Raw genomic sequence first — 21,548 nt, forward strand, 5'->3', positions numbered from 1 at the left:
CTATGGCCTGAGTTATATTGGTCACACTAGGCACTCACAATGGTTTTTCTTGTCTCAGAATCCATGAATGTATGAATACTCAACTCCAGAATTCAATTTATTTGTATTGTGGTAATGTCCTGGGTCCCCAGTAATGGATCAGGGCCCCATTATGCTAACAATTGTATAGTCCATGCCCTAAAAGGTCTTAAATTTCAGTATAAGATAAGATACAGCAGGTGGATGGATAGACAGACAGTGGAGTACAAGGTAACTGAGACAAAACTAGGACGCAAGAAAAACAGTTGTCATCAAGCATCAGGTATGTAACTATTGTTGAGCATTTTGTACCCATCGTGACAGAAAAGAATTTTAAGGAGCAATCTGAAGGAAAGCAGTGATGTGGCTTTCTGGATGTTTACAGGGAGCTTCTTCCATACATGAGGGACAGCATGGGAGAAAGTATGAAGGTTCTTGTATTAACATAATGGACAATAAAGGCTGGCATTACTGGCAGAAGTCAACATCTTGAGGGTGTGCAAAAGATGATGTTAAAATAGGCCAGGAAAGGCTTTAAAAGCAAAGATGAGTACTTTATGTTTGATACAGTGGAGAAGAGGGAACCAGGGAGGAGTGACATGGTTTTCATGGCTCTTTTCTTCAACTATCTTAGCAGCTTTTTAAATGGAGGTAACTGGGGCAAAGTAATATTTATCAAGGCAAGACAGAGAAAAATGTAACGGTACTAGAAATGCAAGATGAGGGCCTGGATGACAAATTTCTCTGTATGAATGGAGAAAAAAGGCAGAATTTTAGAGATGTTTTGTAGAAAGAAGCATCAAGATTTAGAAATGACCTGGATGTGATGTTCGAGACAGTTCTGAGTAGAAAATACCATGCAGGTTACAGACCAGAGTGACAGGAGGATGGTGGTGCTGTCCATGGTGACTGAAAAAGGAGGAAGGAGACAGGGTTTAATGGTAATGATTTAAAAAGCTCCAATTGTTAATTGCATTAAAACCCACTATTACTTTGTTTTAACGGCGCTTTTAAATGCTCAAAATATTTAGCTCCAGAGAAAAGCATTATGAAGTGGGTGGACTGTTCTTATTGGTGAGTGGCAGTATCATTTAAACACTATTTATACAGGTAGAAAACTGTGTCAGAGATTAACCTTATATTCGCCTCCTTTTACCGTTTGTCTTCACCTCCCACAATCAGCTGGGTACAACTCTGTCACCTTTACCTTGTGTATCTCTTTTGAGACTTTTTGCAACGGTGTGAGTGTTTCACTTCTGACAACGCTTCCTCAGCTCTCGTCCCCTAAAGCCCCTACTCTACTTGCGCTATATTGATGACATCTTCATCATCTGGACCCATGGAAAAGAAGCCCTTGAGGAATTCCACCATGATTTCAACAATTTCCATCCCACCACCAACCTCAGCCTGGTCCAGTCCACACAAGAGATCCACTTCCTGGACACTACAGTGCTAATAAACAATGGTCACATAAACACCACCCTATACCGGAAACCTACTGACCGCTATTCCTACCTGCATGCCTCCAGCTTTCACCCTGACCACACCACACGATCCATCGTCTACAGCCAAGCTCTGCGATACAACCGCATTTGCTCCAACCCCTCAGACAGAGACAAACACCTACAAGATCTCTGTCAAGCTTTCTTACAACTACAATACCCACCTGCAGAAGTAAAGAAACAGATTGATAGAGCCAGAAGAGTTCCCAGAAGTTACCTACTACAGGACAGGCCTAACAAAGAAAATAACAGAACGCCACTAGCCGTCACCTTCAGCCCCCAACTAAAACCCCTCCAACGCATTATTAAGGATCTACAACCTATCCTAAAGGATGACCCAACACTCTCACAAATCTTGGGAGACAGGCCAGTCCTTGCCTACAGACAGCCCCGCAACCTGAAGCAAATACTCACCAACAACCACATACCACACAACAGAACCACTAACCCAGGAACTTATCCTTGCAACAAAGCCCGTTGCCAACTGTGCCCACATATCTATTCAGGGGACACCATCACAGGGCCTAATAACATCAGCCACGCTATCAGAGGCTCATTCACCTGCACATCCACCAATGTGATATATGCCATCATGTGCCAGCAATGCCCCTCTGCCATGTACATTGGTCAAACTGGACAGTCTCTACGTAAAAGAATAAATGGACACAAATCAGATGTCAAGAATTGTAACATTCATAAACCAGTCGGAGAACACTTCAATCTCTCTGGTCACGCGATCACAGACATGAAGGTCGCTATCTTAAAACAAAAAGACTTCAAATCCAGACTCCAGCGAGAAACTGCTGAATTGGAATTCATTTGCAAATTGGATACTATTAATTTAGGCTTAAATAGAGACTGGGAGTGGCTAAGTCATTATGCAAGGTAGCCCGTTTCCTCTTGTTTTTTCCTACCCCCCCCCCCAGATGTTCTGGTTTAACTTGGATTTTAACTTGAAGAGTGGTCAGTTTGGATGAGCTATTACCAGCAGGAGAGTGAGTTTGTGTGTGTATGGGGGTGGGGGGGATGTGAGAACCTGGATTTATGCAGGAAATAGCCCAGCTTGATTGTCATGCACATTGTGTAAAGAGTTGTCACTTTGGATGGGCTATCACCAGCAGGAGAGTGAATTTGTGTGGGGGGGTGGAGGGTGAGCAAACCTGGATTTGTGCTGGAAATCACTTTAGATAAGCTATTACCAGCAGGACAGTGGGGTGGGAATAGGTATTGTTTCATATTCTCTGTGTATATATAAAGCCTGCTGCAGTTTCCACGATATGCATCTGAGGAAGTGAGCTGTAGCTCACGAAAGCTTATGCTCTAATAAATTGGTTAGTCTCTAAGGTGCCACAAGTCCTCCTTTTCTTTTTGCGAATACAGACTAACACGGCTGCTACTCTGAAACTTCTGACAATGTATTTTACAGCACAAAATGCTCATCTATTTGCATATGGATCAAATAACTATAGTGGTAACATGTAAAATAATGTAGCCGATTTGTTCATTTTATTATTTAATTGTGATATATTGTTGGGATTAACTCATATGCTAATTCACATGTAATCAGTGTATGATGAACAGATTTAAGTTGTAAGTATAGGTATAGATATAAGTAGGATAGGATCATAGGAGTATAAAATTGACAAGTATTTATGAGTGATGAGTGCATATTAGACATATAAGAAAGATAAGGTTGTAACGCACAGCCTAGAGGCTGAGACCTGTACAATTTCAGTTGAGCCATACTAGGCCTCAGGCCTAAGAAGAGCGGACATAAGTAGATTACTCAGAAATAACCCTGTACAAGTAAAGTTACAAGATTATTGTAAAGAATGTGCTTGTAGGTGATGTTTGGGAAAATATGTTGCAATGTACCCATCTAGACTGCAAGACACCTGCCTAACATCATTGTGGAAAGTTTTGCTCTCCCCCACAGGTTACCATGGGAACATGTTTACACAGATGCTCATGAGAATAAGGGGAACTAAGAGAACCACCTGTGAAAAGCAGAGCATCCCAAAACGTATCAGATGTGGAAGGACAGAAAGAAAAGGGAGTTGGAACCGTCATGCATATACATACAATGGTAGATGTGGTCATAACACGGGATAAAAAGGGTTTGCTAATATGGACAGGGAGGGAAGACCCCATACAAAAAAAAACCCATCTGTCAGGATCCCACCAAAGGCAGTAAGGGCCAAGGGTCAGAGCAGGGGGGGAACTTGAGGATGGGAGTAGCAGAGGAGTTTGTAGCCAGGTTCCAGGCCAGGGTCAATACCAAGGGTCAGAGTCCAAGTCAGGTTTCAGGTTCAACTCAAAGCAAAGTCCAAATCAAGCCAAGGTCAATGCCAGGAATTCAGAAGCAGAAATGGCCATGGCAGCTACAGGAGATCCACACTGTTGCCTGGAAACTTCCTGGAACACTTGTTGGGTTTATATAGGGCAGGGAGCCAATGAGGAGCCATGAGGCTGCTTTCTGTCAAATCCTTGAGGTGGAGCTTCCCATGGTCTGTGTCCACAGCAGGTCTTCGGAAGTGGAGAGCAAGCTGGTTACTTCTGCCACTGGGTGGGAGCCTAGAGATATCAGCTGTCTGGTAGCTTTACAGCCCTGGGTTCTAGACCAGGGGGACTTATACCATCAGGGAAGAACCAAGTCACGAAGATACTCCCCCCGCCATTGATGACAATCTGTTGAGAGATAAACCTGACTCTCTGTGATCATAGAACATCAGGGTTGGAAGAGACCTCAGGAGGTCATCTAGTCCAACCCTCTGCTCAAAGCAGGACCAATCCCCAACTAAATCATCCCAGCCAGGGCTTTGTCAAGCCTGACCTTAAAAATCTCAAAGGAAGGAGATTCCACCACTTCCCTAGGTAACAAATTCCAGTGCTTCACCACCCTCCTAGTGAAAAAGTTTTTCCTAATATCCAACCTAAATCTCCCCCCACTGCAACTTGAGACCATTACTCCTTGTTCTGTCATCTGCTACCACGGAGAACAGTCTAGATCCATCCTCTTTGGAACCCCCTTTCAGATAGTTGAAAGCAGCTATCAAATCCCCCCTCATTCTTCTCTTCTGCAGACGAAACAATCCCAGTTCCCTCAGCCTCTCCTCATAAGTCATGTGTTCCAGTCCCCTAATCATTTTTGTTGCCTTCCGCTGGATGCTTTCCAATTTTTCCACATCCTTCTTGTAGAATGGGGCCCAAAACTGGACACAGTACTCCAGACGAGGCCTCACCAATGTCGAATAGAGGGGAACGATCACGTCCTTCGATCTGCTGGCAATACCCTACCTATACAAGTGCTAACAAAATGCCATTAGCCTTCTTGGCAACAAGGGCACACTGTTGACTCATATCCAGCTTCTCATCCACTGTAACCCCTAGGTTCTTTTCTGCAGAACTGCTGTCTAGCCATTCGGTCCCTAGTCTGTAGCAGTGCAGGGGATTCTTCCGTCCTAAGTGCAAGACTCTGCACTTGTCCTTGTTGAACCTCATCAGATTTCTTTTGGCCCAATCCTCCAATTTGTCTAGGTCCCTCTGTATCCTATCCCTACCCTCCTACATATCTACCATTCCTCCCAGGTTAGTGTCATCTGCAAACTTGCTAAGGGTGCAGTCCACGCCATCCTCCAGATCATTAATGAAGATATTGAACAAAACCGGCCCCAGGACCGACCCTTGGGGCACTCCGCTTGATACCGGCTGCCAACTAGACATGGAGCCATTGATCACTACCCGCTGAGCCCGGCGATCTAGCCAGCTTTCTATCCACCTTATAGTCTGTTCATCCAGTCCATACTTCTTTAACTTGCTGGCAAGAATACTGTGGGAGACCATGTCAAAAGCTTTGCTAAAGTCAAGGAATAACGCGTCCACTGCTTTCCCCTCATCCACAGAGCCAGTTATCTTGTCATAGAAGGCAATTAGATTAGCCAGACATGACTTGCCCTTGGTGAATCCATGCTGACTGTTCCTGATCACTTTCTTCTAAGTGCTTCAGAATTGATTCCTCGAGGACCTGCTCCATGATTTTTCCAGGGACTGAAGTGAGGCTGACTGGCCTGTAGTTCCCTGGATTCTCCTCCTTCCCTTTTTTAAAGATGGGCATGACATTAGCCTTTTTCCAGTCGTCCGGGACTTCCCCCAATCGCCATGAGTTTTCAAAGATAATGGCCAATGGCTCTGCAATCACATCCACCAACTCCTTTAGCACTCTCGGATGAAGTGCATCCGGCCCCATGGACTTGTGCTCGTCCAGCTTTTCTAAATACTCCTGAACTAATTCTTTCTCCACAAAGGCTAGTCACCTCCTCCCCATGCTATGCTGCCCAGTGCAGTAGTCTGGGAGCTGACCTTGTTCGTGAAGACAGAGGCAAAAAAAGCATTGAGTACATTAGCTTTTTCCATATCCTCTGTCACTAGGTTGCCTCCCTCATTCAGTAAGGGGCCCACACTTTCCTTGACTTTCTTCTTGTTGCTAACATACCGGAAGAAACCCTTCTTGTTACTCTTAACATCTCTTGCTAGCTGCACCTCCAAGTGTGATTTGGCCTTCCTGATTTCACTCCTAAGCATGAATACAGCATTGGCTATTGCATGGTTTTGTACATGTATGTGTGAATGTAATATAATACAGACAAAATTACTTGTGACTGTGTGTGGTCACTGTATTCGCTCTTCGTGTACTCCTAGAAATTCTCTTAGGTTGGGAGACTCTAAGGGTGACTTTTACCCTGTTGATCTTAAAACTATAGCAACACAGGAGATGGACTTACTTACTCAGGACACCGTGTTTTAGCAAAGAACTATCAATTCAATTGAAATAGAGGCTACAATAGTTATGGTTGCTAAACAGTTCTATCTCTTTGTTTTAAAACGTTCATAACTTTTCAAAACCCTTCACTTTTGGGGCTAAAGTTTTCCATGTTTTGTCTCTACCTAAAAGGCTTTTTTTATTATTATTTTATTTGTTTTAAGTTGGAGCAAAATTCTGGCTTTTGAACTGATAAAAGCTGAAAAATTGCATTTACGACACTTAAAAGAAATTTGCTTTACCAAAAGCAGACTGCATTGGAAACAATACATCCAGTGCATGTCACCATGAAAAGTGATTAAATTTTCTGCTTTAACTGGAGGAAAGTGCAGTTTTCCCATATACTGGAAGTTCTTCGGTAATTTAAATGCTTATTACCATAGAAGACTAATAAAAACATTCTGAATTGACTTATGGCATATCTGTTCAGTAGACCTCAGTGAATTCTGCAAAAAGCTTCCCCAAACATTCATTTGAATTTTAAATGAATTTGCTTCATCTGTATTCACACCCTTTTTTGTTGCCTTTCAGGGAACATTTATGCAACAAAATCTCACAAGCATTTGCACCAGAAGTTTGTTGACAAAAAATTAGCTTTATCCAATGAGGATGAAAGACAATACTAATGTGACAATCTTGTCCAAAATTACAGAATATCAAAAAAAAATGTGAAGAAACTGCCATGTGTTAACACGCAGCTAACAGAAAGAATGTTTCCAAAAACATGCACTCATTTTTAATCTCAGGACTCCCTCTTCTCACACTTGTAAAGCAACTACAGCCTGATCTACATCAAAAAGCTATATTGGCATAGCAACACTATGTGAAAAAACATACCCCTGACTGACAAAACCCCCAGTGTAGATGCAACTATGTCGACATAACAGTACTTCTGTCAATGTAGTTAAAGTTGTCTGGGCAAGTGATGTTTGTACACTGACAGAAAAACCCCTTCTGTCACTATGGCTGCATCTACACAAGGGGGCTATGCCAGCATAGTTATTCCAACATAGGCTCTGTAGTGCAGACTTAGCTTAAATCAATCAATTAAGATTATTATTTGTACTGCAGTAGCACTTACTGGCCATCAGTTTTTGTGCTAAGAACTGTACAAGCGTATAAAATTAAGATAGATTTTAAATTCTTCAGGGAAGGAACTAAGTATAAAGAGGAGACACAACAGGTGTGCGTATACACATAAAGAGAGGTAGTACAAAGTAACAACGAGACTATTAGGAACAGCATGATAAGCAGTGGTCACTGCATACCAGCTGCCTAACCATTCAAGATTTTTGTAGGCATCATGACGGATAAGAATGATGCAGAGTATTGGCTGCACTGCCATTTACTGGCTTTAAAGAAGACCAGGACATCTTGCCTTCTCACCTGAAGAAAAGGTGTCACAGTACTAGGCTTCTGAAAAGAGGACAAGAATGAACATACAGAATACCACAGCATCCCCGTATGAAGTGGTAACAACTTTTGACGCCCCAAGGGCTTGTTTTAAAAAACAAAACAAAAAACTAACCGTGGATTTAATGCTAATTAAAAGGAAACACCAAAAAGGAGTTTACAGAATGCTGTACTGTATTTCAACTTCATTGTAAGCCTAAGCACTGAACAGCAGTGAACACTTGGAACATGCAAAAATATTCAGTGTAGCTTTTAAAAGCAGCAGCATCAATAGTACACAACAGAGAACTAGAAGTTGAATCAACGATTCTGCTTACCTATCTTCACCAAAACGTCGACCAATCAAGACTTTACACTTGTCTCCGGGGAGGCAAGCAGTTAGAAGAGGCACTGTCCGTAATACTCGACTTTCCTTTAAATCAAAAAGGAAAAAAAAATGTTTTAAAAGAATACGGATGCTTTCTTAAACTCTTAAAATGTAGTTGTTTCTTTTGTAGTTCTTACTACCACAAAATATGCATCATACAGTTCTCTGAGTGATAGAAAAGGAATACAAAAGGAAAAAAATCCAGATTTCAGTGTTAATTTATTCTATTCTATGTAATACTTACCTGTAATTGTTGCTCTCTGAAAATATACAGCTCAATGAAAACATGTAGTCTTGCCTCCATGCACCTGTTTAGACCTGGTAGGAATTCCCATAAACCAAATTCTATGAAGTCTGGAGTGTTGAGGACTTCCAAGCCTACCATTGCTGAAGTATTTAACATGCCCCTCCAATACTTCACCAGTTAATTTCAAGCTGGAAGTTAAAATACTTCCATATATATTTGCCAATTAAAACATGAAAAAAAAATAATGAGGTCAGTCTCTTCACCTCTGTATATCTTCAGAGAAGCATTTTTTACAGGTATGTAATTATTTCTTTTTTAGAGCTACCCATCTCAATGGATTTTCATGCTGGACTTTTATCCTGCTCTCTCTACGTCAATGAAAAAACTCCCTTGACATCAATGGTGCAAGGTCAGACCTTCAGTGACTTAAAAAAAGCTCAAGGGTGTTTGTAAAAGAAAACTGTAAACAGAAACTTGAACAAAAAATGAGAAACAATGAACAATGAAACAATGGAGAACGCGCCCTGATCAGTACCATTAACAATAATGCAGATTACATAAACAGCATGCTATATGACAAAATGTATTATACACAAATACATGTGGGTGACAGGGAGAGAGGGAGATTGGTTTCAAATTGCAAAGCCACCCATCAGGAGGAGGACTACAAGTATGCTCCTCAAACCCTATACTCAACAAAATTCAATTGTTCTCTCTGCCAGGAATCCTGACTTCGATACAGAGGCCTATTTGAAATAATTTTCTCTTAAGAGCCAAGACCCCCAAAATGGATGGTTCTTAGGAAGCTTGCATCATATTAAAGGGATCACTCATCAAATTGCAAAGCCACCCACCAGAAGAAAAAGAGATAATATGATATAAACTTAATAGGCTTCTTCACCTATAGTCATCCTGCAATTTTGCCAAAAGGGCATATTTTGTGATTCAATAAATTGATAAGAAGTTTCATGGCCTTTAGAAAATCTAAAAAGTTAAAACAAACAATTTGCTTCTTATGCTCAGACTGAAGAAGCAAGAATGTACAAAAAGTAGAAACTTGGTCAAAGACTGAAAAACCATGATAGCAAGACTGACACTGCATCCAATGTCCTGGGCTACCACTATCCAAACAAAATATTTAAACAATAGACTGGGGAAAAAAGGTCTAATATGGGCACAGAATACATTCGTTTTTATACTTGTGAGTGTTCCCACCGTCTCTCACTCTCACACACACACTAATGAGGTTGACTTTACTTTCACAAACAGATGCAAAAAATAATAATCTTGGATGTGTCAGAAGATTCATTTTTTGGCAAGTGGTTAAGAATGGCAACAAAGAGCTGAAAGAACAGCTATTAGTTGTCTCATACAAGAAAAAAAATACTAATAGCCAGCAGGATGAAGACATTCAAAAATTGTTACTTTCAATGTTTTTTTCCGATTTGGTACCACTGCCCAATCCAAATAACCTAACTTTTAGACAAATGCTTGCTGCTAACTGTCTGGAAGTGTATTTTTTTAACTGAATTAAAGGTGAACAACAAGAGAAAAGTATATGTTTTGAAATGTTGACAGTATATCAAAGATGGACTACACAAAGTAGAGAAGAAATTGTTTCAGAACTCAGACATGAGCTTGTAGATAACCAAGACCTTATTAAAGATTAAGGCTAAATATATACTGTAATTGTAGCTATATTCAATCTACAGGTCTGAAATCATGTAATTATTTCCTTTCTTTGCACTCTTGCATGTTCCTCCTGGCAGCAGTGTGCAATGCTTTGTATTATGGAAATACTGAATATTTGACCATTGAAGTACCATAGATGCAGCACCATAGGGGTTATTCTTCTTTTCTGGGAGTTCATGGTGTTGGTTACAACCTTATATTTTCTCTGTAATGACCTGGATTTTTCATGATTCACGACTAATAATGAAACATCCACTAAAAGAAAATTTATTAAAAATAAACAAAAATCCCAATATCCTTTCGTTTTCTCTCAGTTGAAAAGTCATCTTGATTTTCTTTGGAATGGATAAAGTGTACCAATAAAAAAATTCCACAATCCTCAGGGTTCAACTGGGGATGCTATAAGGAATAAGTGAAGGTAAATTAACGTTACCAGATCATTGCATGAGGGTATTAAACCCAGAAGATTCTTGGACTTAAATTTCCCTCACAGAAGTTAGACATAGTGATCACTAGCTTTGCAGGAAGCATTGTTTGGAACCAAGACATGTACAGTGTGGCTTACATTCTTTTAACTCCATTAAGGACTCAGACCTGAGCCAAGCTGCATTCCTTTGCTTCTGACCAGAAAGCAGACTGTTCTATGCTGCTGGAGATTCCTCTAGAGAGGCTGGGGGAAAGGGGTGGCAAAACAAATACGTGTACGGTCAGCATAGCTAACTCTATGCCCCATCCCCAAGTCCCCAGCACAGACACCTGTCATAAAGAGCTTAAAATCTAAATAGACAAGACAGACAGAACGTGTGAGGAAAAAGAGACACAGAGAAGGTCTCCAAGGTCACAGAATATGTCAGCAGCTAAACCAAGACCAGAACCCAGGCCTCTTAACTTCCAGTCCACTGCCCCAACCATTAGACCACAGTGCCTTTCCAAATCTGTTGCAACTAAGGTACTTCCATCATTTAGATGGCCAGGAGAATGCATCATCCTTAATTCAGGAAGCACATGAAATTGTTATGAGAAATCTTGCTATTAGGTTCACACAGTTATTAGGGCCCATAATTTTTTTGAAGGCATGAAAGAAGCAAAACTGTAGAAAAATGTGATCACCACTTGGGAGGATCCTTACAAAACACAAATCATTTGGAATTATTGAGGAGCTAAGTTCAGGTGATCAGAAAACATTAAGAATACCTAAGAGAACACATAGGTACTCTGTTTCTTTTAGGATTCACTTATGTGCTTCATTAAATACTTTATTTATTTATTTATTTATTTATTTATTTTTGAAACAGTAACTCTAGTAGACCAGATAAGTAAGTGGGCTTTCCTGTAGACTTCCTCTTGCTACAACATTTAAGGCCATTACCTCAAGCTTATTATTTGATTTATATTGTTAAACATTAATAGATTAATACAGAATAATAAAAGCTAAACACATATCTGTGACTAAAATATACAAATGCCTCAACTGTCTCCAGGCCACTAGGCACATACTATATAAAAGGGCTCACTCCTAAATATTTACTTACACAAGTAGCCCCACTGACATAAATGAGACTGCTTATGTGAGGAAGGATTTCTTACACACAAGGATTTCAAGAATGGGCCATGATTCAAGAGGAGGGAAAAAAAATAAGAAGATAATGAGAGATTTTAAAAATAAAAGAATAAATGACTAACAAATCATGTGAACTAGTTGTTCACCTTTATAACTATTTTCAAAGCTGAAGTTGTTGCACATGTCTGATCAAGATTGTTTCCTCTTGCCCTCTCTCACACCCTTTGCTGTGTAAGCTTCTAGCTGAACTCTGACAATTCCCATAGCCTTACTCACCTCTGCTGGATGCTGAATTATATACAAGCAGGTGGAGACTTTTAGAGGATGTACAGGGAAGAATGGACACAAACACACCTTCTGAGGACGGCTACAGGATGGAAAGGGGGAAAAAAAACATTGACAATTAGTCATACACACTATTAATTTTATTACGTAAAACATTTATCCCTTTCCAAGAGTTGTGCTAGTACTTTCCTGTACAGCAGACTGCACCTACACAAACCTGCTGACATAAACTTTCTGTTGCTGATATTGCTATTATTTGTAAAAACAAACAAGATTGTATTTCAATAACTTTGGAGAGCAGTATTCAGAAACATGCTCTAGAAAATTCAGTTCGGATTAAGGCACTTCAAATAATTCATTTTCAACCTATTCAAGGGAAACAATTTATAAGTGGCTATGCCTTGACCAAGTGAGAAATCAACCACTGTCTTCCATCCCAAATAAAGGAGTCAATAATATAATACAAAGCACAGAGAGGAAGGCATATTTGTATGCACAACAAACCACAGACATCCCAAATATATTATTTTGTTGTAATTATTTACTATTCCACACTATATTTATCAGAAGACTTGGAAATGTAGAAACAAAGGAAGACATGGTCACTGTTTCAGAAATTTACAGTCTAAGAGACACAAACAGTACAAAACAAATTAGCTGTTTAAAGTTGTTCTGTACTCGATGAAAGGTCTTATAGAAGACGAATATAAAAAGACAGTGTTTTGAACATTATTGTTGTTATCTGGTATACAAGAAGAGTTGGTTGGAGGTCCAAGCACTGGGAGAAGCACAGAATGAGATGCAGTGTAATATAGTGGAGCAGAGATAATATCAGAGGATAAGAATGATGTCAATAAGTTGGGTCATAAGCTAACCAACAATAAATAAATAAAAAACAAATATTGCTAATAGCATATTAGAATTGGTGACAAAAAACAAACAAAATATTTTCCTGGTACCAACAAGATTACAAAAACCAGGATCATCTAAATACATTTCTTTCCCTTAGGCTTAAAAAAAAAAAAAAAAAGCTAAAAGTCATTATTTCCATTGTAAACCTAAGGTCCCCATTTTCAACTACTCCTTATGGTCAACGTGTTTTTCCCTTTAAAATTTACTGAGCACACCCGCATATGTTCACAGTACGTTAAATTGATATGTCTTCACTGCAAAGTTAACTTGAGTTATTCTCCTGACTTAGCTTAGATCGGTGGTTCTCAACTTTTTTATGATTGCATGTTACCTGGGCCGCAGGGGCCGGGTGGCAGGGCAACGGTAGCATGGACCCTGACCCTGGACCCCTGCCGCGCGGGGCCAGCTGCTCACCCCAGATCCCACCACGCGGAGCCAGCTGGCTGCCCAAACCCCACTGCGCTGGGTGCCAGGGTAGCCTGGACCCCGCCATGCAGGACAGCCTTTAGCACTTACCTGAGCTGGACCGCAGCTGTGTGCTAATTGGGCCGGATGCAGCCCGCAGGTTGAGAACCGCTGGCTTAGATTGAGAAAGCAGCTGCACTGCAAAAAGACTTGGGTGGCTGAGTCTGCACTGCACTCACAAGAGTGTGGCACTAAGACTTCTGGGGGCAAAGCTGATGGCCCTTTGCACTGCAGTAAGCTGCAATGCTCTATGAATTCTCAGCAAGTTGTGAGAAGACTTTTCTGTCCTTTTTGAGAGCACGAGGGGAATTGTTGGAAGGCACTGGAGGACTAGCAGCATTCAAGTGGAGTTAGCATGGTAATATTAACAGCTGACGAGTTGTGCTAACTTGACCTTGAGCCTATATGTCCTGACAGGCCAGTGAGTTTGAGTTAAAAGCACAAACAGACTAAAATTAAGGGTTTTTGTGACTGGACAGGACTCAATTTAAAGGCAATCCTGAGTTTAGTATGCAGTGAAGGCCTTTGGCCCTTCAAGTCCTGAAACGTTTCAATTCAATTATATCTTGCCCCAACTTCGGACTAGCTCTCACCAGAGATCTTAAATTTATGTTAATCTAGGATTTACACCACCGTAAATCCAGAAACTATCTCTAGGAAGCTTTGTTGATTATAAAAAAACAAGCAAAAATAAAAGCTTACATAGTGTAAGAAATAGCCTTACAAAGTAACGAGTGAGAAAATTTTATCCTAAGTTAAGCAAGCATATGCTTCCACTTTCTTTACGATCAGAAGCTCTTAGCCTTTTTTCATCAGTGAAATCTCTGTTACTCTATTAGCTGTAAAAGGAAAAGGAGGACTTGTGGCACCTTAGAGACTAACAAATTTATTAGAGCGTAAGCTTTCGTGAGCTACAACTAACTTCATCGGATGCATACAGTAGAAAATATAGTGGGGAGATTTTATATACACAGAGAACATGAAACAATGGGTGTTACCATACAGACTGTAACAAGAGTGACTGGGTAAGGTGAGCTATTACAGGCAGGAGAGCGGGGCGGCGGGGGGCACATTTTGTAGTGATAATCAAGGTGGGCCACTTCCAGCACTTTACAAGAACAGTAGGAGGGGAAATAAACAAGTAGAAATAGTTTTACTTTGTGTAGTGACACATCCACTCCCAATCTTTATTCAAGCCTAAGCTAATTGTATCCAGTTTGAAAATTAATTCCAATTCAGCAGTCTCTCGTTGGAGTCTATTTTTGAAGTTTTTTTGTTGAAGAATTGCCACTTTTAGGTCTGTAATCGAGTGACCAAAGAGATTGAAGTGTTCTCCAACTGGTTTTTGAATGTTACAGTTCTTGACATCTGATTTGTGTCCATTTATTCTTTTACGTAGAGACTGTCCAGTTTGACCAATGTACATGGCAGAGGGGCATTGCTGGCACATATCATATTGGTAGATGCGCAGGTGAACGAGCCTCTGATAGTGTGGCTGATGTGATTGGGCCCTATGATGGTGTCCCCTGAATAGATATGTGGACACAGTTGGCAACGGGCTTTGTTGCAAGGATAGGTTCTTGGGTTAGTGGTTCTGTTCTGTGGTTGCTGGTGAATATTTGCTTCAGGTTGGGGGGCTCTCTGTAAGCAAGGACTGGCCTGTCTCCCAAGATCTGTGAGAGTGATGGGTCATCCTTCAGGATAGGTTGTAGATATTTAGCTGTATATATCCCAAATTACCATTCAAGCCATTAAGTTTTCTCTAGTAGTAGTGCACATATTACAGCCAAATCTGAAAGAGAGCCCATTGATTCTGGTGCTCAACTTGAGATACCTTGGGCCTGATTTAAACAGACTGAACACTCATCGCTCATTTTCAGGTGTGCTGAGACTAAGTATCTCAAGATGGGTACATATGAACAGGGAAATGTTTTTGATGATTTAGCTTATTTCTTCATTTCAACACTTTTGAGTAAGTGTATGGAAGTTGCTCCAGCATAGTGTATTGTTGTCTTATTTTTCATATTTCCTCATAGGTGTTAAGTATAGATTAAAACCTTCTGAATACTACTTGATTATAATGGAGTATAACCGCAAATAGGTGCAATCCCCAACAGGTTTTTTGCTGTCTTTGCCTTGAATGTCTAGACAGAAGCTAACTTTTCTTATTGGTCATACCTTTGACATTCTTGTACTTCCCTGCAATTAAACATCCTATTAAATATATGATTTCTCTCAGACATTACCCAGCTCACTGCATTAAGAGAAGAAGTTGATAGTTAAGGATTTCCAGTTACATCATTTACTGTAGAAAAGAGATTTAGGGTATGTCTACTCTACGGAATAAGGTCGAATTTATAGAAGTCGGTTTTTTAGAAATCGGTTTTATATATTCGAGTGTGTGTGTCCCCACGGAAAATGCTCTAAGTGCATTAACTCGGCAGAGCGCTTCCACAGTACCGAGGCTAGAGTCGACTTCCGGAGTGTTGCACTGTAGGTAGTTATCCTACAGTTCCCGCAGTCTCCGCTGCCCATTGGAATTCTGGGTTGAGATCCCAATGCCTGATGGGGCTAAAACATTGTCTGGGTACATATCGTCAGGCCCCCGTTCCCTCCCTCCCTCTGTGAAAGCAAGGGCAGACAATCGTTTCGCGCCTTTTTTCCTGAGTTACCTGTGCAGACGCCATACCATGGCAAGCATGGAGCCCGCTCAGGTAACCGTCACCCTATGACTCCTGGGTGCTGGCAGACACGGTATGGCATTGCTACACAGTAGCAGCAACCCCTTGCCTTGTGGCAGCAGACGGTACAGTACAACTGGTAGCCGTCATCGTCATGTCCGAGGTGCTCCTGGCCACATTGGCTGGGAGCGCCTGGACAGACATGGGCGCAGGGACTAAATTTGGAGTGACTTGACCAGGTCATTCTCTTTAGTCCTGCAGTCAGTCCTATTGAACCGTCTTATGGTGAGCGGGCAGGTGATACGGACTGCTAGCAGTCGTACTGTACCATCTTCTGCCAGGCAGGCAGGAGATGAGGATTGCTAGCAGTCGTATTGTACCATCTTCTGCCAGGCAGGCAAGAGATGTGGATGGCATGCAGTCCTTCTGCACCGTCTGCTGCCAGCCAAAGATGTAAAAGATAGATGGAGTGGATCAAAACAAGAAATAGACCAGATTTGTTCTGTATTCATTTGCTACCCCCCCTCCCCCGTCTAGGGGACTCATTCTTCTAGGTCACACTGCAGTCACTCACAGAGAAGGTGCAGCGAGGTAAATCTAGCCATGTATCAATCAGAGGCCAGGCTAACCTTCCTGTTCCAATAAGAACGATAACTTAGGTGCACCATTTCCTATTGGAACCCTCCGTGAAGTCCTGCCTGAAATACTCCTTGATGTAAAGACACCCCCTTTGTTGATTTTAGCTCCCTGAAGCCAACCCTGTAAGCCGTGTCCTCAGTCGCCCCTCCCTGCATCAGAGCAACGGCAAACAATCGGGCATCTGAGAGTGCTGTCCAGAGCAGTCACAATGGAGCACTCTGATGGGGCTAAAACATTGTCGCAGGTGGTTCTGGGTACGTATCGTCAAGCCCCCGTTCCCTCCCTCCCTCCGTGAAAGCAAGGGCAGACAATCGTTTTGTGCCTTTTTTCCTGAGTTACCTGTGCAGACGCCATACCACGGTAAGCATGGAGCCCGCTCAGGTAACCGTCACCCTATGTCTCCTGGGTGCTGGCAGACGAGGTACGGCTTTGCTACACAGTAGCAGCAACCCATTGCCTTCTGGCAGCAGACGGTGCAGTATGACTGGTAGTCGTCCTCGTCATGTCCAAGGTGCTCCTGGCCACGTCGGCTGGGAGCGCCTGGGCAGACATGGGCGCAGGGACTAAATTTGGAGTGACTTGACCAGGTCATTCTCTTTAGTCCTGCAGTCAGTCCTATTGAACCATCTTATGGTGAGCAGGCAGGCGATACGGACTACTAGCAGTCGTACTGTACCATCTTCTGGCAGGCAGGCAAGAGATGAGGATTGCTAGCAGTCGTACTGTACCATCTTCTGCCGAGCAGCCATGAGATGTAGATGGCATGCAGTCCTTCTGCACCGTCTGCTGCCAGCCAAAGATGTAAAAGATAGATGGAGTGGATCAAAACAAGAAATAGACCAGATTTGTTTTGTACTCATTTGCCTCCTCCCCTGTCTAGGGGACTCATTCCTCTAGGTCACACTGCAGTCACTCACAGAGAAGGTGCAGCGAGGTAAATCTAGCCATGTATCAATCAGAGGCCAGGCTAACCTCCTTGTTCCAATAAGAACGATAACTTAGGTGCACCATTTCTTATTGGAACCCTCCGTGAAGTCCTGCCTGAAATACTCCTTGATGTAAAGACACCCACTTTGTTGATTTTAGCTCCCTGAAGCCAACCCTGTAAGCCGTGTTGTCAGTCGCCCCTCCCTCCGTCAGAGCAACGGCAGACAATCGTTCCGCGCCTTTTTTCTGTGCAGACGCCATACCAAGGCAAGCATGGAGGCCGCTCAGCTCACTTTGGCAATTAGGAGCACATTAAACACCACACGCATTATCCAGCAGTATATGCAGCACCAGAACCTGGCAGAGCGATACCGGGCGAGGAGGCGACGTCAGCGCGGTCACGTGAGTGATCAGGACATGGACACAGATTTCTCTGAAAGCATGGGCCCTGCCAATGCATGCATCATGGTGCTAATGGGGCAGGTTCATGCTGTGGAACGCCGATTCTGGGCTCGGGAAACAAGCACAGACTGGTGGGACCGCATAGTGGTGGAGGAGGGAAGGAAAATGCCACACAGCACTTTAAGCACAGCACTTTAAAAGTTTACAACTTTAAAATGTATTGAATGACAGCCTTCTTTTTTTGGGGCAATCCTCTGTGGTGGAGTGGCTGGTTGGCCGGAGGCCCCCGCACCGCGTTCTTGGGCGTCTGGGTGTGGAGGCTATGGAACTTGGGGAGGAGGGTGGTTGGTTACACAGGGGCTGTAGTGGCAGCCTGTGCTCCAGCTGCCTTTGCTGCAGCTCAGCCATACACTGGAGCATACTGGTTTGATCCTCCAGCAGCCTCAGCATTGAATCCTGCCTCCTCTCATCATGCTGCCGCCACATTTGAGCTTCAGCCCTGTCTTCAGCCCGCCACTTACTCTCTTCAGCCCGCCACCTCTCCTCCCGGTCATTTTGTGCTTTCCTGCACTCTGACATTATTTGCCTCCACGCATTCGTCTGTGCTCTGTCAGTGTGGGAGGACAGCATGAGCTCAGAGAACATTTCATCACGAGTGCGTTTTTTTTTCTTTCTAATCTTCACTAACCTCTGGGAAGGAGAAGATCCTGTAATCATTGAAACACATGCAGCTGGTGGAGAAAAAAAAAGGGACAGCGGTATTTAAAAAGACACATTTTATAAAACAGTGGCTACACTCTTTCAGGGTAAACCTTGCTGTTAACATTACATACATAGCACATGTGCTTTCGTTACAAGATCACATTTTGCCTCCCCCCACCGCGTGACTACCCCCTCAACCTTCCCAACCTTCCCGGGGAACATTTCTGTTTAGCCACAGGCAAACAGCCCAGCAGGAATGGGCTCCTCTGAGTGTCCCCTGAAGAAAAGCACTCTATTTCAACCAGGTGACCATGAATGATATCTCACTCTCCTGAGGATAACACAGAGAGATAAAGAACGGATGTTGTTTGAATGCCAGCAAACATACACTGCAATGCTTTGTTGTACAATGATTCCCGAGTACATGTTACTGGCCTGGAGTGGTAAAGTGTCCTACCATGAAGGACGCAATAAGGCTGCCCTCCCCAGAAACCTTTTGCAAAAGCTTTAGGACTACATCTAGGAGAACCGCGAATGCCAGGGCAAAGTAATCCTTTCACATGCTTGCTTTTAAACCATGTATAGTATTTTAAAAGGTACACTCACCAGAGGTCCCTTCTCCGCCTGCTGGGTCCAGGAGGCAGCCTTGGGTGGGTTCGGGGGGTACTGGCTCCAGGTCCAGGGTGAGAAACAGTTCCTGGCTGTCGGGAAAACCGGTTTCTCCGCTTGCTTGCTGTGAGCTATCTACAACCTCCTCCTCATCATCATCTTCTTCATCCCCAAAACCTGCTTCCGTATTGCCTCCATCTCCATTGAAGGAGTCAAACAACACGGCTGGGGTAGTGGTGGCTGAACCCCCTAAAATGGCATGCAGCTCATCATAGAAGCGGCATGTTTGGGGCTCTGACCCGGAGCGGCCGTTCGCCTCTCTGGTTTTCTGGTAGGCTTGCCTCAGCTCCTTCAGTTTCACGCAGCATTGCTTCGGGTCCCTGTTATGGCCTCTGTCCTTCATGCCCTGGGAGATTTTGTCAAAGGTTTTGGCATTTTGAAAACTGGAACAGAGTTCTGATAGCACGGATTCCTCTCCCCATACAGCGATCAGATCCCGTACCTCCCGTTCAGTCCATGCTGGAGTTCTTTTGCGATTCTGGGACTCCATCATGGTCACCTGTGCTGATGAGCTCTGCATGGTCACCTACTGCTTGCCATGCTGGCCAAACAGGAAATGAGATTCAAAAGTTCGCGGTTCTTTTCCTGTCTACCTGGCCAGTGCATCTGAGTTGAGAGTGCTGTCCAGAGCGGTCACAATGGAGCACTCTGGGATAGCTCCCGGAGGCCAATACCATCGAATTGTGTCCACAGTACCCCAAATTCGAGCCGGCAACGTCGATTTAAGCGCTAATCTACTTGTCAGGGTGGAGTAAGGAAATCGATTTTAAGAGCCCTTTAAGTCGAAATAAAGGGCTTCATTGTGTGGACGGGTGCAGGTTTACATCGATTTAACGCTGCTGAATTCGACCTAAAGTCCTAGTGTAGACCAGGGCCTAGGAGTGAATACGCACTGAATAAATCTGTTTCAAAACAGTAAATTCTTAACTCCCGAACTCCAGTTTAAAGAGCTACATTTCCCCCCCAGCTTCTATAAACTGAAGCAAATGGCATCCAGTGAATCCTGAACTGTGTTTGTTATAATTAAGTTTCTCAGACACAATTTACTTTGTTTCTGGGTCTCTGTTTCATATAAACCCCCCTCCTTTCTGTTCCTTTTTGCATTTTTCACACTTGGTTGTATTTTTGGTTGGTGACTTTTCAACTTTGTTAAAATTTAATAAATGGACATTCTAAACATAAAGAAAGCAAGTATTTTCACATTATAAACTCAACACTGTCCATCTGTAATTTGATTTGAAGGAATTGCAAACAAAGTATTTTTCAATAAAACTTAATTACTTACATGTGTATATACACATGATTTAAGTTTAGGCACCCAATTAGGCACCCAATTATGTTGACTATGTCTTTGTACAACCCCATTCTGGGGGCACCATGCTTATTTCTGTGCTCTCATTTTGATGCCTCATGGTTACTGTGCTTTTAGAGGCAATTCCCTATATACAGCCCACATTACTAGCCTGCAAACTGTGGGGCTCATCAGGGGTAGTAGTGGGAAAGGGAAGAACCTTTCCCCTAGACTATAGAATGGCAGAAATCCTGTTCCACAACCACAAATGGAGCGTCAAGGTTACAGAAGCCTACACTCTGAAGGCCATCCAGGCAAAAGGAGTATTTTGTACCTTTTTGTTTATTTTTTAAAGTTTGTGGGCACAATCCTGCAATGCACAGCAGGCTGAAGTTAAAACTGAGTAGGAATTGCAGCCTTGGATCCAAAAAGAAAAACACGAGAAGAGTGGTCTGGGCTTATTCCAGAGGGAAGAGGTCTCTCCAGGGGAATCCTTCTGCCCAAATGTGCCCTGTGGTAATGGCTCTCTTCAGGGAGAATCAAGACAGGTGATAAGGGAACATTCATGTCTACATCAACAAGGGCAAACTAAAGGTTTCCTTTGGGAGGTGGACAGTTTTACTCGTGTATCTGTAATTTCACTATGGTTCAGAATTCTCTAAAGATGTTGTTTCCTCTGTTTTCAGTTGTAGAGTTCTGTATCTGGAAAATTATTATAAGGCAATGCCAGGCAGTGATCCCAATCCCAGGCCACCCTAGTGTAAGTACAATACCATACTGGTTTTAGTAAAAGTGTTGAATGTTCTGAAATTGTCGAATGATGTCACTCCCAATTTTCTTCACATGCTGGGGCAGGAAGCCACTCCCATGTTTTTTTAATCTAGTTTATTTTAAAATGTAAAAAGTTTTTAAAAAACTAATGTTGAAATTGAAAGACACATTTTGTTTACTTATAA

General features: G+C 42.6%; 1 protein-coding gene across 3 annotated transcripts in view; it reads right to left on the reverse strand.

The window, feature by feature from the left end:
- Window positions 1-21,548, reverse strand: part of DTWD2 (DTW domain containing 2) — a 192,523-nt gene that overhangs the window by 100,509 nt on the left and 70,466 nt on the right. For all 3 annotated transcript variants that reach the window (XM_084629067.1, XM_084629066.1, XM_084629068.1), the window contains exons 2-3: window positions 11,896-11,986; window positions 8,070-8,164 (exon numbers count right to left, since the gene is read on the reverse strand). In XM_084629067.1, coding sequence (XP_084485193.1) covers window positions 8,070-8,164; window positions 11,896-11,986 — 186 coding nt within the window. The remainder of the gene's footprint in view (window positions 1-8,069; window positions 8,165-11,895; window positions 11,987-21,548) is intronic.

The sequence above is a fragment of the Lepidochelys olivacea genome, assembly GCF_965140295.1.
Source record: "Lepidochelys olivacea isolate rLepOli2 genome assembly, chromosome: 5".
NCBI lineage: Eukaryota > Metazoa > Chordata > Testudines > Cheloniidae > Lepidochelys > Lepidochelys olivacea.